Here is a 23,660-nt window from a genome sequence, read left to right as displayed (position 1 = left end):
TCATAAAAGCATTGTTCAGGCATACCTTATGGATTTAGGGAAGACGGTAGGCTACTGAGTCATCGAATAAAATGCACCTCTACTACTAAACTTTTTGTCATAACAGACTATAATGGCATATTATAGTATCATACGCGTAAATAACCTTGCAATGAATTACTGTAGCTTATGGATGGCCTGATCTGGTAGCACACATTAGCCCAGCGACCAAAGATGCGGCTCAGGAATGAGCAACGTCGGTCCTGTAGGCACCACAGTGGTTGTACGTTTTTATTCCAACTCAGTTGCTTAAGGAGAAGTCAGTTAACATAGAAACATAACACATTTGACAAACAAGAGGAGACCCTTCACTCCATCAAACTCGTCTGTTTTGTTAATAGCTAAGCTGTCCCAAATTCTCAACCAGGTCCTTCTTAAAGGTTAAGGCTTCTGCTTCAACTCCATGTGTTGGTAGTTTGATCCAGAGTCACACAATTCTTAGCGTAATGAAGCGATTCCCGGCTTCAGTTTTAAATGCACTTCCTCTTAATTCCTATGCAGTAAGATGCTGCAGATGTTCTATCAGACGGTTGTGATGAGCGCCCTCTTCTATACGGTGGTGTGCTGGGGAGGTAGCATAAAGATGAAAGACGCCTCATGCCTGGACAAACTTGTTAAGAAGGCAGGCTCGGTTGTAGGATTAAAGTTGGAGAGTTTAACATCTGTGGCAGAGCGATGGGCACTAAGCAAACTCCTGTCAATCATGAAGAATCCACTGCATCCACTGAACAGGATCATCTCCAGGCAGAGGAGTAGCTTCAGCAACTGTCACCGTCCTGCTCCACTGACAGACTGAGGAGATCGTTCCCCCCGCACGCTATGCGACTCTACAATTCCACCCGGGGGAGTAAATGTTAACATTATACAAAGTTATTGTCTGTTATACCTGCATTGTTATCACTCTTTAATTTAATATTGTTTTTGTATCAGTATGCTGCTGTTGGAGTATGTGAATTTCCCGCTAGGGATTAATAAAGTATCTATCTACATCACTGCCTCCAGACTAAAAAATATGGACACTGCGTTGTTGTCATGGGGTCATACACATATACATATATACACACACACACACCAACTCACTTTCCACAGGTTGAGAACTGCTGCTCTAGATGATAACATCTGCTGAACAAACAGGTATTGCTAGCTAAGCGGAGGCGAGGTACACTCCAACATGTGGCGAGAAGTAGACTGACTTGAACGGAGGCTGGCGCATGTGTGAGGATGGCCCCGTCCAGCTCCCTACTCCTGAGGTCCCGTATTCCCCTCCCATCATCCCACAGCCTCGGTCTTGGATTCATGCGAATAAATCAGTGTCGCAATAGAACTGTAATACTTAGCATGATGAGAGGACTCGCAAAATCAACCGAAATATTCAATCAAAATTATAGAAAAAAAGCAGATCTAAATCCGTTAAGTAGTTCTCTCGTGAAAAGTGGAGAGACATACAGACAGACTGGGATTATCTATATATATATCTATATCTATATATATATCTATATCTATATATCTCTATATCTATATATATCTATATATATCTATTATATCTATATATATATATATATATATATATATATATATATATATATATATATATATATATATATATATATATCTCTCTCTCTCTCTCTCTCTCTCTCTCTCTCTCTCTATATCTATCTATATCTATATATCTCTATCTATATATCTATATATCTCTATATCTCTATATATATATATATCTATATATATCTATATATATATCTATATATATCTATATATATATGTACAGTATACTGTACATCTCTAGAGAGGGAGAGAGAGAGAGAACTGAATGTAGACTGGTGGGAAAAAATATCTGAACATTTCCAGAATCCTCTGTAAACATACTGGATGTGCTGCCATTAGAATCACAGGCAGGTAAATGCATCCAGTATTACATTTGTCACAAAGAGTCTTTGCTTCAGCCTCCACATCTGCAGCACGACTGCCAGATCATGAAACCCGATACCTCCATGTACACACCTTTCTGATCTTTCCCCCTAAGGGACATGCTGTGGGGCTATCTATCTGTATGGTACTGTACATTCCAACCTATCCTGTGTGTGTGTGTGTGTTTGGGGGTGTTTAGCTGTGAGGAAAGTTGTGCAGGAAGCATTCCAGAGGCACATTCCTCTGGGGAAAGGAGTAGGGGAGTTGGGGGCAGGGAGGTTAATTTAGGGTTCTGCGGGAAGTAAATATTCAAGGTGGGAAAACTTGCCAGGCAGTTTACCACCTGTCTAAGTACAATCTTGAGCAAAACAATTTTAGAAATATATAAATAAATGTGTGTGTGATCTGTGAATCAATATAAATAAAAGTATCAGCTAAATAAATTGAAAAGGGGGAAAAAAAAAGAGGGATCTGGAATATTCAAGATTGCTGAGCTAATGCATTTAATTAAAATGCAATTTGTCTGCCTTTTAACAAATGGTATCAATAAGGCCATAATAAAAATATGAAAAAGGACTTTAATCTATTAAACAACCAAGATGTTTACAATTACGGATAACGTTTTCTATAACAATTGACATTATCGGTTTCATTGAGAACATCATATCCAAAGTGGAAAACAACAAGCAGCAGAGCTCTGTTACACCCTCATGGTATTCAGAACTGCAACAAAATCATAGTAAACAGTTCAAATGTGACACCAGCATACAATCCACCCACCGGTGACATCAACGTTTAAATCAAGGTACTGTCCCAGAGCCACCAACCTAAGTATAGCACACCCATTAAAAGTGCCAGCAGTTACGCATGTTATATTATTATCTACCGACTTGAAGTGGCCTCTTTAGCAGTGTATACCTATATAGAGCGGAGTAGGGCCTCCATACCATTCTGAACTCTTTGTGGCATGGAGTCAAGGCGCTGAAAACTTTCCATATGGACATCGGCTTACTCTGACTCAATAGCATTGAGCAGTTTCTGTGGATGTTTTAGCCACACACTCATACTGCAAACTTTCCACTTTTCCTTATTCAAAAGATAACTATTTGTTTGGGATAATGAATAAAATAAAGTCACTCATCATGGTCATGGAGGAAGATGGACACAACACATTATCTATTTGGAGATTAAAGATCGAGTGTGTCACTATGGTCTGTGTACTGAATATGATTTCCACTCATATCAGTAGCCTATTTGCTTACTGATTATTATTATTATTAGAATCTAAGAACATTAGAAATTTACAAACAAGGAGACTGTTCACACATTCAAGCTCATTTGTTTAGCCAATAGTTTAGCTGTCCCAATATCTCATTCAATTATTATCATCATCATCATCTTCACTATGTTCAAATACTCGATTTTCCTTTGTATTATGCATTTCCTGCCACTGTTACCATTCTTGTAGTGCATAAGAAAGCATTTGTTGGGGTCTGCCAAAAAACAGGCAAAGAAAATTATTTAGTTTACACAGACTTCTGGCAATGGTGGGACAAAATTCCTAGTTAGATGCCGATTGGTTTAGTGTATCTAAAGCAGTATTATCCTGGAGTTAGAAGAAAGAAAAAAAAAAAAAAAAGTTGAGCCCCTACTGGAGAACCACAGCTGCTTACCTCCTGAAACCCGAGATTTTTTAATTACTGCCCTCCAAACCTCTGCATACTTCTAAATCATCTGTAGAAGGGAACAACAGACGCATCAAGAGCACCTCGGCCGACTGCTACATTCATCTCTGCACACTTTTACTTTGGGGTCTACCAACATAGCCTGTTTGTGAATGGAAAGATTATTTAATACAAGTATTAACTTTCTATTTGTGACTTGATTGATTTGTGTTATCTCTGTGGTTATTTTGTTGCCATTGTGCCTCTGATTTGGCATTCTAACAACAACAAAACTTTACACAGTGTGAATCCGCACATTCAACCTAACCCATTCGTGGAGCTACCACTCCCTGCTGGACACAGGCATGAACAGTGGTTAGTAACAATGTCTAAGTAAGTTGTACTGTGGTCTAAATGTGTGCCCTGAAATCATACTCCACTTTATTAGACTAACAACACAAGACAGAACAGAATCGGACCATTAGTGACAAATTCTGACCCTCACATCTATACATCAGAGCAGAAGTTAAGGTTTGTTAGATCAGGAAACATTTTCCCAATCTTCAGTCATTTAGCTTTAGCAATGATGTGCTTACTATAGCTTCCTCTTCCTGTTCTTTGCTAGCAGAAGCAGAACCCAAAATGTTCTTCTGGTGCTGTAGCCCATCTACATTACGGTCTGACCCAATATTCAGTCAGTGCTGTCCTTCTTCATACCAATGTTGTGAAAAGCAGCTTTTTGAAAATGTACGGCCTTTCTTTCAGCTTGAAAGAACGTTCCTCACTGGACTTTTTTAATCTCAACAGACTACAGTATAATCTCAGTAGGGCAGCTGTTTCTAAGATACTGGAACCACCACATCTGGCACACCTACAATCTCACCAAAGTCGAAGTCACTTAGATCATGTGTGCTGACCTTTCTAATGCTTGGTGGAACAGCAACCAAACTTAACTGACTTTGTAGCCGATAGATATATCTACGAATATCCCCTCCGAGCAATCCGATTGGTGGCTTTGGTGACACGACCAACAGAGGAACTGCCATGCAAGAGAGGATGAGCCAGACAACAAGGAGTCAAGGCACAGGAGGCACACTGAGAATTGCCTTCAAAAGATAGGAAGTATTCTGAAAAATACAAACAAGGTTTTCATAGCAGGAACGGGAGCCCGTCAACCCAGCAACACATCTCAGAATAATAGCATCCGATAAGCTTTACAGGAACACGATTGAGAGAGGAACAGCAGAAGTTAACAGAGGTTCAACACTTGCGGATACCGAGGAAAGGCACATGAGCAACGCTGAAGGTACATGCGGGCCAAAAGATAACAAATATTACTTAATTCTACAGGGTGGGCCATTTATATGGATACACCTTAATAAAATGGGAATGGTTGGTGATATTAACTTCCTGTTTGTGGCACATTAGTATATGTGAGGGGGAAACTTTTCAAGATGGGTGGTGACCATGGTGGCCATTTGGAAGTCGGCCATTTTGGATCCAACTTTTGTTTTTTCAATAGGAAGAGGGTCATGTGACACATCAAACTTATTGGGAATTTCACAAGACAAACAATGGTGTGCTTGGTTTTAACGTAACTTTATTCTTTCATGAGTTATTTACAAGTTTCTCTTTGTTTACAGCCATTGACATGTCGCAGAGGTTAACACATGAGGAGCGGATAGAAATTGTGTTGATGTCTGGTGAACGCAGTAACCGGGTCATTGCAGCAGATTTCAATGCAAGACACCCTACGAGACCACCCATCTCCCATGCTACAGTTAGCAAACTGCTTGCTAAGTTTCGTGAAACTGGTTCAGTGTTGGATTTGCCAAAATGTGGACGCATGAAAACTGTCACTAATGAAGAAACATCAGTGGCTGTCCTAGCTTCATTCAGCAAGAGCCCACAGCGTAGCACTCGCCGCATGTCACTGGAGAGTGGCATTAGTCGAATATCCCTTTGGCGGATATTAGCTACTCACAAATGGCACCCTTACAAACTCCAGCTACTGCAGCATCTCAACGAGGATGACCCAGATCGGCGCACTGAATTTGCAGAATGGGCAAAACAAAATTGGAACAGGACCCTCAGTTTACGCAGAAGATTTTGTTCAGTGATGAGGCAAACTTTTATGTGAATGGTGAAGTTAACAAACAAAACCACCGCTATTGGTCTGACACTAACCCACATTGGATAGATCCCTCCAAGACTGTTGGAACAAAAAATTGATGGTATGGTGTGGTATATGGGGTACAAAGATAGTGGGGCCATTCTTCATCAATGGAAACCTCAAGGCCACTGGATATGCGAAATTGCTACATGATGATGTGTTTCCCTCTTTATGCACTGAAGCTGGCACGTTCCCTGAGTTTTTCCAGCAAGATGGTGCACCACCACATTATGGGTGTCAGGTCCGAGCATTCCTAGATGAACAGTTTCCTGGAAAGTGGATTGGTCGTCGTGGGCCAGTTGAATGGCCCCCAAGGTCTCCCATCTGACCCCCTTAGACTTTTATCTTTGGGGTCATCTGAAGGCAATTGTCTATGCTGTGAAGATACGAGATGTGCAGCACCTGAAACTACGGATACTGGAAGCCTGTGCTAGCATTTCTCCTGCGGTGTTGCTATCAGTGTGTGAAGAGTGGGAGAAGAGGGTTGCATTGACAATCCAACACAATGGGCAGCACATTGAACACATTTTATAAGTGGTCAGAAACTTGTAAATAACTCATGAAAGAATAAAGTTACGTTAAAACCAAGCACACCATTGTTTTTCTTGTGAAATTCCCAATAAGTTTGATGTGTCACATGACCCTCTTCCTATTGAAAAAACAAAAGTTGGATCCAAAATGGCCGACTTCCAAATGGCCACCATGGTCACCACCCATCTTGAAAAGTTTCCCCCTCACATATACTAATGTGCCACAAACAGGAAGTTAATATCACCAACCATTCCCATTTTATTAAGGTGTATCCATATAAATGGCCCACCCTGTATAATGTGTATTTTAACTTATGAATGTTAAATATAATGAGGGGCTTCGCTTGCCAACCCCTCTCCGGCCTACACTATGCGCAAGCCACTTCGCGTCTCTGCCGCTCGCATATGTGGATTTCACTTTCACCAAACAACAAATCTTTTAATTCTTGCAGATGTGCCTCTTCATTGGTAAGAAACATCACTTTTCCCTGATGGCAACACGAATTAAACGATCTACAAGTCTCCGAATTAAAGTTTAAATCCGAACAATATATTCGATCTCTTTCCACGGTTACGTTATTTCACGGAGTAATAATTTTTTGCAAACTTTACTATCATTTTTTTGAGACCTTCAAATTTTAGCACTTTCATTATGTTTAACCTGCTCTGCATGTGTATCGCGCCAATGTTTTGGAATTCTTTAAGACGTTCTACTTTGTCATCTACTCTTTGTGTTTTATTTCCGGCCCCGGGTGTGGTTAAACCTCTTGGCAGAAAGCCTCGTCTCACGGGATGTGAAAGTCTCATCCCAGGCTAAAAAGTCTCGTCTCAGGATTTTTTTTATTATAATAGAGAGATAATAATCATAAAAATAATAAGTATGTCTATATTATATCTGTCTCTAGCTACACACACACACACACACATAGTTGAGGCCACATGATTGGCTACATAGGAAACAGGCTATTGGCATTAACGAGTATGTGGACTTAACTCTTTTAGGGCGGATGTCGACTTTTGTCAACAGGAGAGGTTGAGGGCAATAATTAACGGTAAATGGTGACCAGACCAACTGTTACGTGTTAGTTTGACTCTCTGTGCTAGAAGGAAAGTTAGCTTTGTTGAGTTCTCCGAGATTCCCTGCGCTTGCATGAGTAGCGAAGAGCAAGCAAAGGCCAAAATGGCATTGACATCTAGCGAGAGATCAAAGTGAATGCACAAAGCAAAATACTCTATGGACAATGTTTTGCATATTATCTCTGAATTGATGGGAGTGATCTGGAGATCAAGATTGAAAACGAAAGTGAGGTACCGGCATCACCTGATCGTGTGTAGTTGACGCACCTACGGCAACGTTCACCTGGGATAACTGCCACTTACGATGACACAACGTACACACCAGACCGCATTGCACTGGAACCATGACCATTGAGTTTTTTGGAAAAAAAATATTCAGCCCTCAAAGAGTTAAAGTGCCCACCAAGTATGTGTTTTGTCTAGACCAGGGGTCCCCAACTCCAGTCCTGGAGGGCTGCAGTGGCAGCAGGTTTTCATTCTAACCCTTTTCTTAATTAATGACCTGTTTTTGCTGCTAATTAACTTCTATTGAACTAATTTTAATTGACTTGCTTAATTAAGACTCAGATCCCTCAATTGTTTTTTCTCCCTTAATTAACAACCAAACAATAATGAGATACAAAATGAACCAACACATGACCATCAAACTGTGTCCATCATACATATCTGAAATTAAAGATGAAGGTCACAGGAATGTTGATCTGCTCAGGTCCCCAAAACCTTTTAACCACTGCTCTTAGAAAAGAGAAAATTGACCATTTTGGAAATGTTGCTGCCCTCATTGTGCATTAGCATACAAGCCATGGAATTAAAGAACAAGTTTAATTAACAACAAGAATTGGCGCCTAATTAAGCAACTGGTTGGAGAGAAATTGGCTGGACTTTGAGGCCCTGATGTATTTGATCTTCTGTTGGCTCACTTACTTCACATTTCATTTCTGCTTGGGTACCATTTAAGGAAAGACATGAAGCAATTCAGAGGAAGGATAAAAGAATTCAGAGGAACAAATCTTTAAAACATCAATTAAAATGAAAAGAAATTAATTAGCAGCAAGAACAGGCTGCTAATTAAGAAAAGGGTTAGAATGAAAGCCTGCAGCCACTTCAGCCCTCCAGGACCAGAGTTGGGGAGCACTGGTCTAGACTTTCACCACAAATGGCTGGTACTATTATTTATACCACTCTCCCAATCCAAATTTCCTATTTTGTCACAACTGCTACTTTGACCAAGCTGTCCCCCTACTGTTCATGGAATGGAACCATATAGTAGGTAGAAGAGCCGACATTACAAGCAAAAGAGAATACAGTGAACCCTCGTTTATCACGGTTAATCCGTTCCAGACTCTACCGTGATAAATGAATTTTCACGAAGTAGGATTCTTTATTTATAAATCGAATATTTTCGCAGTTAGAGTACAGAAAACCTGTTTATGACCTTCTAAATACGTTTTTTAACATTATTAGAGCCCTCTAGACATGAAATATCACCCTTTAGTTACCATTACACTCGTATTACCCAATATATTAGACAAAATAAGAGAAGATATTAGATGTTACAAATATCATATTATTACTAGGCTCACCTGCCTTTTAAGGCGACTGACTTTTATCCTCAATTTTTGTGCGCTCCATGTGTACATCAGTTATGTAAGTGTAGGGAATGAGAACATCAAAGTGCCCATTCATAACATCTCCCGAAAACCTAAGTTTTTTTTATCCCCTCAAGTGCCTGTCCAAAGTCGTACAATGTCAGCCAGAATCTGTACCGCTAAATTCGGAGTTTCATGCACTAAATAAGATATAGATGAGAATAAGCAAGCACCATCTCCCCTGATATTTACTACGCGGTGAGGCGTTTGTACTCCATCAGCATTAATTATTTCCAGAGACATAATTTTGTCTATTTTTCCAGCACATCGCGCACAAAAGCAAAGGAACAATGGCAGCACCAGAACTCTGCTCACATCGTGTCGCTTCGTACCTCAAGCCGCAAGTAGTAAGTCTGTAATAAGCGGAATACCGCTACGCTTTGCACTCACGGGATGGAAGGACAATCCCGAATGCTTTTATATAGTAGATTATTGTACTGTACATTTAATTACACACAACCACTAACCTATGAAGGCACGACAAGAGTCTTCAGGTGGTGCAGTATCTTCAGCAGGTGCGTCGTTGTCTTCAGTGAAGAAGTACTAGGAGTAGGCAGTGGGTGTCTGGGTGCGCGGCTGAAGAACATCTTGATAGGCAGTTGCTGGCGCTGTCTTTTCATATGCGTGAGGAGGCTTTTGTAGGGTCTTGCCATCTTTAATCATATCCAAGTTTCACCTTCTCCTGGATAGTAAGCATCTTCCTCCGGCGCTTAGTTTTATTGTCAGAAGGCTTAGAAAAAGCAGCACGCTTAGGAGCCATCGTGAGGCTTAGAGAAAAGTTCTCAGAAAGCGCAAGCGTAGTGACGTAAGCGTGTATGAGAAAAAAAAAAAATCACGATAGAGTGAAGCCGCGAAAGTCGAAGCGCGATATAGCGAGGGATCACTGTAATGCTCAAACATCCTGTGTCACCACCAAATACATCTGGATGCTTAACTTTCTGAAGTTCATATTGTGTACAGATGAAGCAAGTCAGACTTGTATCTTACCATTTTATCCAATCTTCCTTATTCCAGATTCCTTTGCCCAATACATGGGACTGTATTCCTGCAGCAATGACTAAAAAAAACACAAGTGTCAAACCCAGATGACGGGCCAACACACTACACTGCACTTTCACATTTTCAATCACAGCAGCCTATTATAAAGTTACCAACTGATCTAAAGGTCTTTATAATGAATAAGGAAACTAAAGTGTCCACAGTGAGCCAATAAGTACCCAGTGGGAACAAGCAAGCCCCACACAAGACACCAAAGCAGATAACTTAACCGGGATCCAACAGATATGACACAGTACAGATATGTGGCTGAGCTACCATTCTGCACCTTTTTATGAGCTTATTATTTTTGTATCACATGCACTAGGGGTTGCATGGTATAATGGTACTAGAAAAGTGCCAAAAAAAAAAAAATTAAATGGTACAGTACTAGCATTTTGAGATTTTCAATATTGGAAATCAACATAGCTTTGAACCCCCTGATATTTAGGTTTGTAGAAAAAAAAAAAACACACCCATTTTGTAGACTTCACGGAACAGGACGGGGCATTTTGAAGTGATCTGTTCCTTGCTGCTGAACTGTTTTGGTACCGAAAGCTGGTATCAAAGTCAACATTTTAGTATCGGTCCAACACTAACATGCATAGATGTCAATCAACATTTGTTTGACAAGGAGGCCGTCTACTCAGCTCAAACAACTACATCACAAAAATAAGTGAACGTTAACAGGTTTGACAAATGTTCAATAACTGTCTGGTAGAAATGCTATGGGTAAGTAAAGCAAGCAGCATCTAGTAATCTGGGGTTAAACTCAGTAGGCAGCACAGACGACAGGTAAGGATTAAGACTGACAGCTTTGTAAGCCAATAACCGAGCTTAGTAGAGGAAACTCAAATGTAGTTGAGCCAACACTGCTCAGACTCTCGGAGGTGCACTTTAAACTGTACGCAGGCCATCAATACTACTTCAGGATCATTGGAGAGAAATGAAGTAATCCATACAAGCAATAAAGAGCAACTCAGAGAACTTAAGCATCTGGGGAAGAAAACTGGTACGTAAATGGCAGATAATTGTCATTAATGTAGACACGATAGCGAATCAAAAATTCAGATTACTACCGACAATGCTATTGGTAAACTACCTTTTTCATGCAAGTACAGTTATTAAATTACTACTCTGAGGCATGCTTACAAGTATAATGTAGTTTTTTTAGAATTAATGTAAGGTGTCCGTTTTGATTAGTTTAATACTTTAACAGCAGTTGTACTGAACAGTTTGCTAAATTTACCGTTATAAAGTATACTCTTTACAGTTTCTTTTGCAACGAACACCCAGTGACGATTAGTAAAATACATGCCACCTGCACTCTTAATACTACTTTGTAATACAAAACCTACTATTAGACTTGTGTAGTTATAGCAGAGTGTACTTGTAGAGTGAGGGCACTTGAGGACTTTCATTATGTACAGTGGGTACGGAAAGTATTCAGACCCCCTTCAATTTTTCACTCTTTGTTATATTGCAGCCATTTGCTAAAATCATTTAAATTAATTTTTTCCCTCATTAATGTACACACAGCACCCCATATTGACAGACAAAAAAATTTTTGAAATTGTTGCAGATTTATTAAAAAAGAAAAACTGAAATATCACATGGTCCTAAGTATTCAGACCCTTTGCTTTGTATTTAGTAGAAGCACCCTTTTGAGCTAATAAAGCCATGAGTCTTCTTGGGAAAGATGCAACAAGTTTTTCACACCTGGATTTGGGAATCCTCTGCCATTCCTCCTTGCAGATCCTCTCCAGTTCTGTCAGGTTGGATGGTAAACGTTGGTGGACAGCCATTTTTAGGTCTCTCCAGAGATGCTCAATTGGGTTTAAGTCAGGGCTCTAGCTGGGCCAGTCAAGAACAGTCACAGAGTTGTTGTGAAGCCACTCCTTCGTTATTTTAGCTGTGTGCTTAGGGTCATTGTCTTGTTGGAAGGTAAACCTTCGGCCCAGTTTGAGGTCCTTAGCACTCTGGAGAAGGTTTTTGTCCAGGATATCCCTGTACTTGGCCGCATTCATCTTTCCCTCGATTGCAACCAGTCGTCCTGTCCCTGCAGCTGAAAAACACCCCCACAGCATGATGCTGCCACCACCATGCTTCACTGTGGGGACTGTATTGGACAAGTGATGAGCAGTGCCTGGTTGTCTCCACACATACCGCTTAGAATTAAGGCCAAAAAGTTCTATCTTGGTCTCATCAGACCAGAGAATCTTATTTCTCACCATCTCAGAGTCCTTCAGGTGTCTTTTAGCAAACTCCATGCGGGCTGTCATGTGTCTTGCACTGAGGAGAGGCTTCCGACAGGCCACTCTTGCCATAAAGCCCAGACTGGAGGAGGGCTGCAGTGATAGTTGAATTTCTACAACTTTCTCCCATCTTCTGACTGCATCTCTGAAGCTCAGCCAAAGTGATCTTTGAGTTCTTCTTTACCTCTCTCACAAAGGCTCTTCTCCCCCGGTAGCTCAGCTTGGCCGGACGGCCAGCTCTAGGAAGGGTTCTGGTCATCCCAAATGTCTTCCATTTAAGGATTATGGAGGCCACTGTGCTCTTGGGAACCTTAAGTGCAGCAGAATTTTTTTTGTAACCTTGGCCAGATCTGTGCCTTGCCACAATTCTGTCTCTGAGCTCTTCAGGCAGTTCCTTTGACCTCATGATTCTCATTTGCTCTGACATGCATTGTGAGCTGTAAGGTCTTATATAGACAGGTGTGTGGCGTTCCTAATCAAGTCCAATCAGTATAATCAAACACAGCTGGACTCAAATGAAGGTGATCTCAAGGATGATCAGAAGAAATGGAAAGCACCTGAGTTAAATGTGTCACAGCAAAGGGTCTGAATACTTAGGACCATGTGATATTTCAGTTGTTCTTTTTAATAAATCTGCAACAATTTCAAAAATTATTTTTTTGTCTGTCAATATGGGGTGCTGTGTGTACATTAATGAGGAACAAAATTAATTTAAATGATTTTAGCAAATCACTGCAATATAACAAAGAGTGAAAGATTGAAGGGTGTCTGAATACTTTCCGTACCCACTGTATGTGTCGCCTGTCACAGTAGTAAATCATTGATGTAATTTGCAATTAAAGTAATGTATTACTTCTACACTGCACACTGTATTTCAATGTATATATTATTAATTTTATTACTATGTTAATGGAGTATACTGCTATAAACAGTCCATTACTTTCATGTAACATATACATTATTTTTAAATACTTTATTTTATGTGTACTCCAAGTAGTACATCACTTTTCTAATTGATAGTGTTGTAATAAAATACTGCTCTGTGTAATCTCATCAGTTTAACACAAATGTCACACTTTAAATTGTTACAATGTGGACCTGTCAAAGGACTGGCTTTCAATCTAGGGACAGTTTCTGCATTGTACCAGATGTCGTTGGGTGAGGCTCAAACTTCCTGCGATCCTAAATTGGGAAAAACAGGTAAAGGCAAACAGATGGATGCAGAAATGAGCACACTACTTTGTTTACTCTTTATCACCATTTTAAGGTGCACGGTGGTTAATGCTGTTGCTTTGCATCTACAGCTCTGTTTCAAGTGCTAGCCTAGACAGGCGGCATCAAATGTGTATCGTGGGGGTTTTCTCTAGATACTCCAGGTTTCCTCTTGGATATGAAAGATGTGCAGTTTATTTAGCAGTTAAATCCCTTGAAGGTGGGGCCAGATAGATAGATAGAGTCCCCAAGTTACGGACATCCTACCTACGACTTACAAACGGGGCCGCAGCTGCGACGCATGCGCCTCAGTAACTACCACTCCATCATCTTCAGCCTGGGGACGCTGCAAGCGGTGGCTGGAGGGGAGCAATTTCTCTACTCACGCAGTGTAGTGTCCCTTGGGCAGCTCCCAGCGCAAGCGGTGATCCATGGTCCAAAGTCACCATGGTCACAGCTATCGCTCGTGTGCAGGACAGAAGCTTGATGGGGCGATTTGCTGTCCGCCCACTACTCCGCCACAGCTACTGCTCCTGCTCTTGACTGGATGAAGGCTGGATGGAGTGGAGAGGGGTGTTTCACTGCCCGCCCACCACACACGGATGCCCCATTAGTTCCTGGTGGGCGGCTGGTAATGCTGAACGGAGGCCATTGAGGGTGAATGGGGCAGCGGGGGGTAGCATTGTAGTGTGCCTCGGGTGGCTGCCTGTTGAATGGGGGCGGTGGTGGGTGATTCCCGACCCACCTTTGGCTGCACCGTGTTCGTTCTCGGTGGGTGAACGCTGCAGGCAGCATACTGTAGTGGAGGTGACTGTGAGGTGGGCTGGTGATCTGCCTGTCGATGCCCCCATTCATTCTCAATAGCAAGCCTGCTTGTACTGTTACACACATAGCAGGAAGTTGTCTTGTCAGTACATCAGACGTGTTGACGACGGGTGCCTTCCTGCTGTGATAGCGTGGACAGTGCTGTGCAGAAGAGCTCATCTTAACCTTTTGTCTTCACCCTTAAACAATGTCTCTGAAACACAAATCTGATGCAAGTACTGGTGATACAGTAAAGAAGAGAAAAACCATCACCATGGAAAATAAAGTAGAATAAAAAGGTCAGAGAGAGGTGAAACCCCATCATTCATTGGCAGAGCACTTGGTTGCAGTCGATCAACAATAGCATTTATTAAAATAATGCACCTGTTCCAACGTACATACAAATTCAACTTAAGTACAAACCTACAGTCCTTATCTCGTATGTAACCTGGGGACTGCCTGTATATGTAATAAAATAAAATTCACAAATATGCTCTCAAACTGACAGCTTTACTTTCAGATAGACTTAACCTTCTACAGTGGAAACAATGCGAAACAACACTTTTTGAGTCATGAAACACATTAAAAAATAAATACATTAAATACTCTGAGCATTTTACAAAGTCATTAAAATATCAGTATAATTAAAATAGCTTATTCATGAGAATTATCCAAGTTTATTTCCCAACTTTTAAATGTTCTTATTTTTCACTTCAGTGAACGCTCCTATTAATTCCTTCTAATTCCAATTTCCTACTAGTTAGTTTTCAGTGGAGATCAGTTAATCCACTCAGTCTCTTTTGAGACTCCATCACCCTTAAAAAAATATTAAATATCAAAGTCCCTATTGTCAAAGACTTGTGAAAATAAGAGAGGCCCAATATGTTTTCACCATGTACAAAGCTCATTAAATACTGAAATTCATGCAGTCCAGGGTCACAGATGTAGAAGGCTGCCAGTGAATTTGGCAACTGTTCCCAAAAGTCAATTTAAATTAAAATGTCATTTTTTTTTGGTTATTGACCAAGTCTATTGACACACTAGCAAAATACCCGCGCTTCGCAGTGGAGAAGTAGTGTGTTAAAGAAGTTATGTAAAGGAAACATTTTAAAAATAATGTAACATGATTGTAAATGTAATTGTTTTGTCACTGTTATGAGTGTCGCTGTCATCAAGGATTTAAATAAACAGCTCGTCTTCCTCTTTATGTGAGACATCACACACTGCATGCACGGGTTTACCTTTCCCAGTCCTGCAAACTTTAGCGAAGTGCTTCAATTTACCACATTTTTTTTTTTACACTGTCTTCCTTTAGCTGGACATTGACTTTTTCCACCGTGTGCTTTGTTTCCGCAGTAGCTGCACTTATGAATATGCTTGTATGCGTCACTCGCTTCATATTCTTTTGCTGTCTTCTCAATTGTGTAATGCGTTTTTTGTTCAGCGCTCTTTGGAGCTCTTGCTTGTTGTCTGTGTACTGCGTTCACAGTTCACGTGAGCCACTCGGAGTACATGCACCAAAGGTTCTCAGCTGTACTTGTGCTATCTTGTGCGATCTTGTGATGTCCATGGCTTTATTCAATGTTAGCTCAGACCTGGCACTTAAGTTTCTCTCACACTTTTGCTGAGTTTGTGCCAAACACTATTCTATCCCCGACCATCTCATCTTCGTTTGCATAAGCACAGTCCTTCACCAGCAATTTTAACTCTGTTACAAAGTGATCAAAAGTCTTGTTTATACCTTGCATCTTCTCACTAAACTTGTATCTCACGAAAATCGTATTCGTCTTAGACATGACAAACACCTCGTAGCAGCAGCATGTCTATTGGATTGCTGGTGACGGACGGCCTTATATGGGCAGGCACTCAATTACGTGGGAGGCGTGCGTACGGGGGACGCAATATAGGCAGGCAGCCAACTACGTGGGAGGCGTGGTGATGGGTGACACAACCCCGCCTCACACGGCGACCGAGCTGCAGGCTATGGCCGTATATATGTACGTAAGTAGGATTTAGTTATGACCGTTACGCGCAGAATTTCGAAATGAAACCTACCTAACTTTTGTAAGTAAGCTGCAAGGAATGAGCCTGCCAAAAACTAGTTGACAATGAATGAGAGAACAGCAAAAAAAAAAAAGAAATCAAACAGCCTGAGCAACAGTGTATGCCTTAGATATTGTTAAAGAAAATACTTTCAAAACTGAATGGTCAGATAATAGGTGTAAGGTGCACGTGGGTGGCAGGGTAGAGCAGTGGTAGAGCTTCTGCCTTTCCGTAAGGAGACTAGGGTTTGTGTCCCAGATCCTCTCTAAGTGAAGCTTGCATGTTCTCCCTGTATTTAATAATAATAATAATAATAATACTACTACTACATTTTATTTATATAGCACCTTTCCCATGCTCAAGGCACTTACAGAATATAAGAAAGAATGGCAGGGTATACAGCATGTAGCATTGTACAAAAAAATAAATAAAGAAGAATATGACAGTGAATTCTGAGAAAAAGCCTAACAGACAACAACATTTATTTACAGTAATCCCTCCTCGATCGTGGGGGTTGCGTTCCAGACCCCCGCGATAGGTGAAAATCCGCGAAGTAGAAACCATATGTTTCTATGGTTATTTTTATATATTTTAAGCCCTTATAAACTCTCCCACACTGTTTATAAATATTCCCTGCAGAGTTATACAGCATAATCCCTTTGTATTCTCTTAGATATTAGGTAAGATTCATTGAAATTATGTATATAAACACACTGTTTATATACATCCATCCATCCATTTTCTAACCCGCTGAATCAGTAAAACCTAAATATTATTTTAAAGATATTGAGCGTCTCCGATAGCACATATGTTACAGCCATTACGATAGACATGCCACCAGCAATAAATACGTACAATACAAGAAAAATAGTATACAGTAAATGTGTGTACAGTGACACTAAACGCACGTACATGTACTAAGCACTGTAAGTAGAAAATTAATTATGGTTACTCACCAACAATGACACGATGACTTGTCCGATAACAATGAGTTTTATTTTACTGCACAACAAAGGAGAGCGTCACAGCTCTTCCAAAGGAGCCAATTCAGGCGATTGTGTAGCACTGCCGTTGTTCTTCTTCTGGCAGTCTTCAATGCAAATCCCTAAAGCAGATTCCATCCGGACTACTGCCTTATTACATCCACTTACAACTCGTTTTGCACCCTGGTTAAAAGGACACTGCGGCCGTAGATCTTATATTCCTTTCCTACTTTTTAAATAAAAGAATCGTAGCCTTCAACAAATCCAAAACGTTTACCTTTTCGGCAATCATTAACATCTTCCGTTTGCACTTGGGCACGGCCCCTGAAGCAGTAGCAGATCGCTTTGGAGCCATAATGAAGGGCTTGACTATGCACAAAGATAAACACAAAAGAGCACAACTCTTTACACAGCGAAACACGTTGATGCTGAATGAGTGAGACGAGACTTCCTGGTTAACACTGCATTCAGCAGGCAGGAACTTAACTGCGTGCTCTGATTGGTTAGCTTCTCAGTCATCCGCCAATAGCGTCCCTTGTATGAAATCAACTGGGCAAACCAACTGAGGAAGCATGTACAGGAAGTAAAAGACACATTGTCCAGAGAACCCGCTGAAGCAGAAAAATCCGCGTTATATATTTAGTTATGCTTTCATATAAAATCGCGATAGAGCGAAACCGCGAAAGTCAAAGCGCGATATAGCGAGGGATTACTGTATATAGCACATTTTCATACAAAAAACGTAGCTCAAAGTGATTTACAAAATGAAGAATAGAAAACATAATTGATGGTCTAGCACACACACACACAGGTTACATGAGCATCTTGACAGAGAAGTAAACTGAGAGAAGGCTAATAAAGTCAAGTAGAGCTAAAAGCCTTCCTGAACAGATGAGTTTTGTGTTGTTTTTTAAAAGAATTCATGGAGTCAGCTGACTTGATTAATTTCGGTAGGTCATTCCAGAGTCTGGGCACTCGCTATACAGCTGAAGGCCCCGCTGTCACCCATGGAGTGTAGATTAGTGTGGGGCACAACAAGACTGCCAGAATCAGAGGACCTTAGTGGGCGGGCAGTTACATAGTGATGGAGAAGGTCGCTGATGTAGTTTGGCACAAGGTTATTTAAGGCTTTGTAGGTTATTAGTAGGATTTTATACTCGATTCTGTAAGACACGGGGAGCCAGTGAAGATGGAGCAGGATGGGTGTGATGTGCTCACTGCTGCTGGTTCGAGTAAGGACTCTTGCAGCCGAGTTTTGAATAAGCTGGAGCTGTGATATAAGATTAGAAGGGGCACCTGCCAGCAGCGAGTTACTATAATCTATGCGGGATGTGATAAAAGCAGGGACAAGTTTCTCAGCATTAGAAAAGGAGAGGAAGGAACGAACACGTGATACGTTACGGAGGTGAAAGTAAGAAAGTTTCTTAATGTGATTTATGTGGACAGAATAAGAGAGGGAGGAATCAAAAATGACACCAGGATTCTTTGCAGGAGAGGCAGGTCTGATGAGATCACCGCCAAGATGGACTTTAAAGGAGCTCACTTTATTAAGTTGCATTTTAGTCCCAATTTGCAGCAGTTCAGTTTTGTTTTAAAGAGTTCTCCTCCATTCAGGTTTTAATTTCACTAAGGCAGGTTGTGAGCTGAGAAAGCTCTGATGAAGTTCCACTTTTAACATTAAAGTAGAGTTGAGTATCATCTGCATAAAAACGATAGCCCAGTCCATAGCTACAAATAATATATTTATGTGGATTTCCTCCCAGGGTCCAAAGACATGCAGGTCAGGTGGCTTGGCAATACTAAACTGGCCTCAGTGAACGCTTGGTGTGTCTGTGTCTGCCCTGCGATGGACTGGTGTCCTGTCCAGGGTTTGTTCCTGTCCTAGCTGGGATAGGCTCTGGCACCCCCTAGCCACCCTGCTTAGGACTAAGCAGGTTAGAAAAAGACCGACTGACCTCACGGTGTCCATCTGTCAAGCCAACGGCGGACAGCAGCCTACCCAATGGGACAGGCCTGCAGGTTAGGTTAACAGACGCCTCTGCTGGGAGCACAGTCACACTGGCCCAGTTTAAATGAACTGTTCAATTCCATTCATTTTTGCATAGCACTCTTTACACACTGCAGATACAGAGCACTGTGACTAGTTGTTGGTTAAAATGCAGTATAAATTTTACAAATGACAAAATAGAGAAGGCTGTACATAAGTTAAAAACACACACAGCAAACAAAGCAGACACAGATTAACATACAACAAACAATATCTGCTCATGAATTAACAGGCAGCCTCCAGAACTGTTTCCTGCTTTGTGATCAGTGTTGCCAGAACATGCACTGGCTCCATTCAATCCTGAAATGTACGAGTAAGTCTGAAAAACAGATGAATGCCAAATACTTTTTTCAATATCTGTCCTCATTATTTGGTTACATTAATAATGCATGCAGATATTTTAACGTGCATTCATGGTTTATTTTAATGTGTGAATTCTAATTACATAGCTAATGCACCGCTCTAATGCTTGAATTGTTCAAATGTGTATTTATCACCTTAATATTTGTATTGTGAATATTCTTGTTTGTCAATCAGTTGTTTAATGTCTACTGCATTACTTAAAAGCCAAGTGTTTAGATTTACTTAAGTTAGGGGTTGCAAATATTGAGTACTGCCTTTCGTCACACCAAAGAGCTTCTAAACCCGGTCACCATTCAGGGAGTGGGTGTGGAGGTGGTGTACTGCTAAAAATACTTGAGAGGGGTTTACATTAGCGACAAGCTGAACTGGTTTAGTAACACAGAGAAAAGAAACTGGTAGTGACATCCTTTACATGTTTATCGCCAGTGGTGTGTTGAGCTGGAAACATCACTTCAAGAGAGGCCAACTGAATCAACAAGCAGCCTCCATTATGGGACAGACTCTTTACCCCCTGGAGGTCATAGCAAAGAGAGAAAATGAAAATCATTACGGAAAACGCTGCACACCCCCTCTTTGACACAAGAACACGGAGGACTTTCAGGGAACGACTCATTCAGCAGAAGTGCTACAGGGGTGGAGGTCCATCGTACCAACAGCGATACACCATCTAGTGCCTCACTGGGACTGGGACTTCAGAATCAGAAGTTTTCATTTCTTTCTTTTTTAATATTTCTTTTATTTTTACGCATTCTGGTGTGTATCAGGAATCTATTTACTGAAAGAGTGTCTGTTAAAAAGCCAGATTTCTCCCAGGAGACAAAGTTCTATCTGAGTCTGTGCACCAACTCCTCTTCTTTGTACCCTTTGATATTACACTATGTTTCACATGACAAAAAATGTGACAATTGTAACCCAGAATGCATGTGTCCATAGGTGGTCACTTGCATCTTCAACTTTTATAAAATGGTTCTTAGTCCTGAGCACTTTGAGAATCACTGGTTTATGCCAAACGAAATACACCATTACAATGCCTCACTAGTTAGCCTATTTATATTTTTAGCAGGTCAGAAGTTTTAGTTTATTTATTTTTAGTAATTCTGGTATGTATTCGGGAATGACTGTTGTCATTTGTTAAAATATGTACTGTATTTATTGAGCTTCTGTAAAAAGCTAAAAATGTTCCCACTGGGGCAAGTAAAGTACTGCCCGAGTAATTAAAATAAAACTGACCATCAGCAGTAGCAAAAACAGAAATATGCCAACACTGGGCGATATAATAATTCAAATTGTGTCACATTGCACCTTCAAGCGGGCACTACTGCTCTGTAATTTGATAAACACCAGCAATGTCATTGCATGCACTTCACTTTTAGGAACTATTTTTTTTTTTGATGCATTATGCTTACGGCCTCGTTTTGTCCTAAATCCAATCCTTCCTCTTGGTGCACAGGCACCATCATCCCATTTAAATTCCTTTCAGATTTGTTATTTATATGTCAACTTCATTTATATTTCAGGACACACTCAACTACCACTTGAGTGTTCCGCTGCCATCACCTTTTCCGTTTAAAGTCTCTTTGCCCTTGCGGTAATTTAATAAAAGAGAAGATCACAAAACCACAACGATGTCTATTAATCGTATTTAATATTTGCAGGGCGCCATCGTGGGCCCCGAATAAAGTCAACTTCTTACAGACGCGCTAATAATAGAAAGGCTAATGGCATGAAAGTGTTAAAGAGTCCGCTCGAACTGGACCTCGTCCGGCAGCTCGCACGGCTCTCTTTGCCCCCTAACTCGCGCAAGCCAGAAACGTCCAAGCTCCGCGATTTGTATTTCCCACACATGCGAGTCTCGGCTTCCATCTGCTCCACCCCTCCGAAAAAGAAAACGCAGGGGAAAAAAGTTAATCATTAGTTGCTGTTACTAAGCGACACTCGGGGTATCGATTTCCTAAGTCTTAAGTCCAGGCGCCCGGCTGCCCCTGCCTACCTGTAGTTGGTGAGGACGCTTTTATTCACCACCACGATGAGAAACGAACTGAATCCATAAAAAGCCGCCGCGACCAGCTTAAAGCACACTGTCAGCGTCTCGGCCGCCATCCCCGAGTCCTCATCCTTCTCTGAAGAGGCTTTAGACAGACCTTTTCCTTTAACCCGCACACGCTGACGTTTCCGAACTTCCGCCATCTCTGAGACTGGCTACGTCTCTAATGAGGTAAGCAAGGGGCGTTTTAAGGGGCGGGGTGTGAGTAAAGCGTGTTGACTAGCGTGTGACATCTGCTGGTGGCTTGGTATTAATGCCTGGAAATAACTTTGGGCAAAAGGTAACACGAGTCCCGCGCTTCATAGATAATTGAAGGGGGCGACCCATAACGTCAGTCACAAAACGTCCTTTGAGTCAGATAACTGTACTACAACCCTAATCTTAACAATCGTGTAATGGGGCCCTAATGTTAACCATAGTCTAATACAGGGGTGGTCAAACCTTTTGGCTCAGGGGCCACATTGACTTTTAAAATTTTACAGACGGGCCGGGCCAGCACTAGATGCATACATATCATATATAAGGTATTACAGTGTTAATATTTACATTCACATTTAGTGGGAACAGTGTTGTTGATCACCCTTTTGTGCCAGTGCATCAAAGTCTAGTGCTAGTTTTGTTGTGGCAATTCTCAGAACAGATCTGAGGTGTTCGTCGCTCAGCTGGGATCTGTGGGGTGCTTTGTTAGTGTTCATCACACTAAAAGTCTGTTCATACACATACGTAGAGCCAAACAACACCAGCATCCTCTGTGTTATCTTCTGGATGTTTGGAAATTTGGCCACGCTTAATGAAGCATAAAACTCATCCAGTTTAAGAGAGTTGAACTTCTCCTTTTGTCACATTGGAGATCAATCAGTTCCAACTGCAACTCCCGTGGTGCTGTTTCAGGGTCCTGTGTGAAGGGACATGACACCAGCTGAAGTGACTTGTACATTTTTCCAAAATCAGAGAACCGACAGTAGAATTCTCCATCCAGTGATTTCCTGTATTTTTTCACAAGTCGAGAGGCTATTTTCAGCGTAGCCAGTGTGGGTAAATGAACGACTGAGTTGTTTGACATTTGCTTTGAGAATAAAGCTAGCTTGGTTTAGAAGGCTCTGACGTTTGTGTACATTTCATGCACAAACTGGTCTTTCCCTTGTAGCTTCACGTTCAGCTCATTCATGTGTGTCAGTACGTGCACAGCAAAAGCTACATCACAAAAGCCAATCTGTGTCACTCTGCTCAGGAAAATCGGCAGCTTTCTCAAGCAGCTCCAAAAATGAGATAATCTCCTGTTTGAGCTCCCACACTCGTCGACATATACTTTCCCCAAACTTAACCAGCGGACATTGGAGTGGTAAAGCAAGTCCTGGTGATCAGCGTCAATTTCTTCAAGAAACTTAATAAACTGACGATGCTTAAGTCCCCTCGCTCGAATAAAGTTAACGGGTTTTACGACTGGCTTCACTGCGTAGTCAAGCTGCAATACGAATTTACACGGTGCTTCCTGGTGGATTAGGCAGTGTAAGAAAATTACCTCCTGCTCAGGGTTGTCCTCCTTCACCCTCTCCTGGATTCTTTTGAGCAACCCAACGTTTTTTCCAGTCAGATTTGGCGATCCATCTGTGGTAACTCTGGCAAGCGTACTCCAAAGTAGCTTGTGTCTTTTGATGACCCCCCGACACGCTGTCATACAAGTCCTCTCCGCGCATTTTCCCCTTTAGGGATTTCATGGCCAAAAACTCCTCCGTTATCTCAACATTGTCATTAAATCCCTCTGATAAAAATGATAAGCTGAGCGGTGTCCTTTATGTCATTACTTTCGTCCGTGCCAAGGAATATAATGTAA

At 41.3% G+C, this 23,660-nt stretch overlaps 1 protein-coding gene across 1 annotated transcript in view; it reads right to left on the bottom strand.

Moving 5' to 3' along the window:
- slc35d1a (solute carrier family 35 member D1a) overlaps positions 1 to 22,150 on the bottom strand; it is a 71,341-nt gene extending 49,191 nt beyond the window's left edge. The window contains exon 1 of the mRNA XM_039735654.1: positions 21,773 to 22,150. Coding sequence (XP_039591588.1) covers positions 21,773 to 21,969 — 197 coding nt within the window. The 5' untranslated portion in view covers positions 21,970 to 22,150. The remainder of the gene's footprint in view (positions 1 to 21,772) is intronic.
- Between the last annotated feature and the right edge of the window lie 1,510 nt (positions 22,151 to 23,660).

The sequence above is a fragment of the Polypterus senegalus genome, chromosome 14 (assembly GCF_016835505.1).
Source record: "Polypterus senegalus isolate Bchr_013 chromosome 14, ASM1683550v1, whole genome shotgun sequence".
In the NCBI taxonomy this organism is placed as follows: domain Eukaryota; kingdom Metazoa; phylum Chordata; class Cladistia; order Polypteriformes; family Polypteridae; genus Polypterus; species Polypterus senegalus.
The sequence above is the reverse complement of the archived record's forward strand: the minus strand, read 5'-3'. Positions and strand labels throughout refer to the sequence as shown.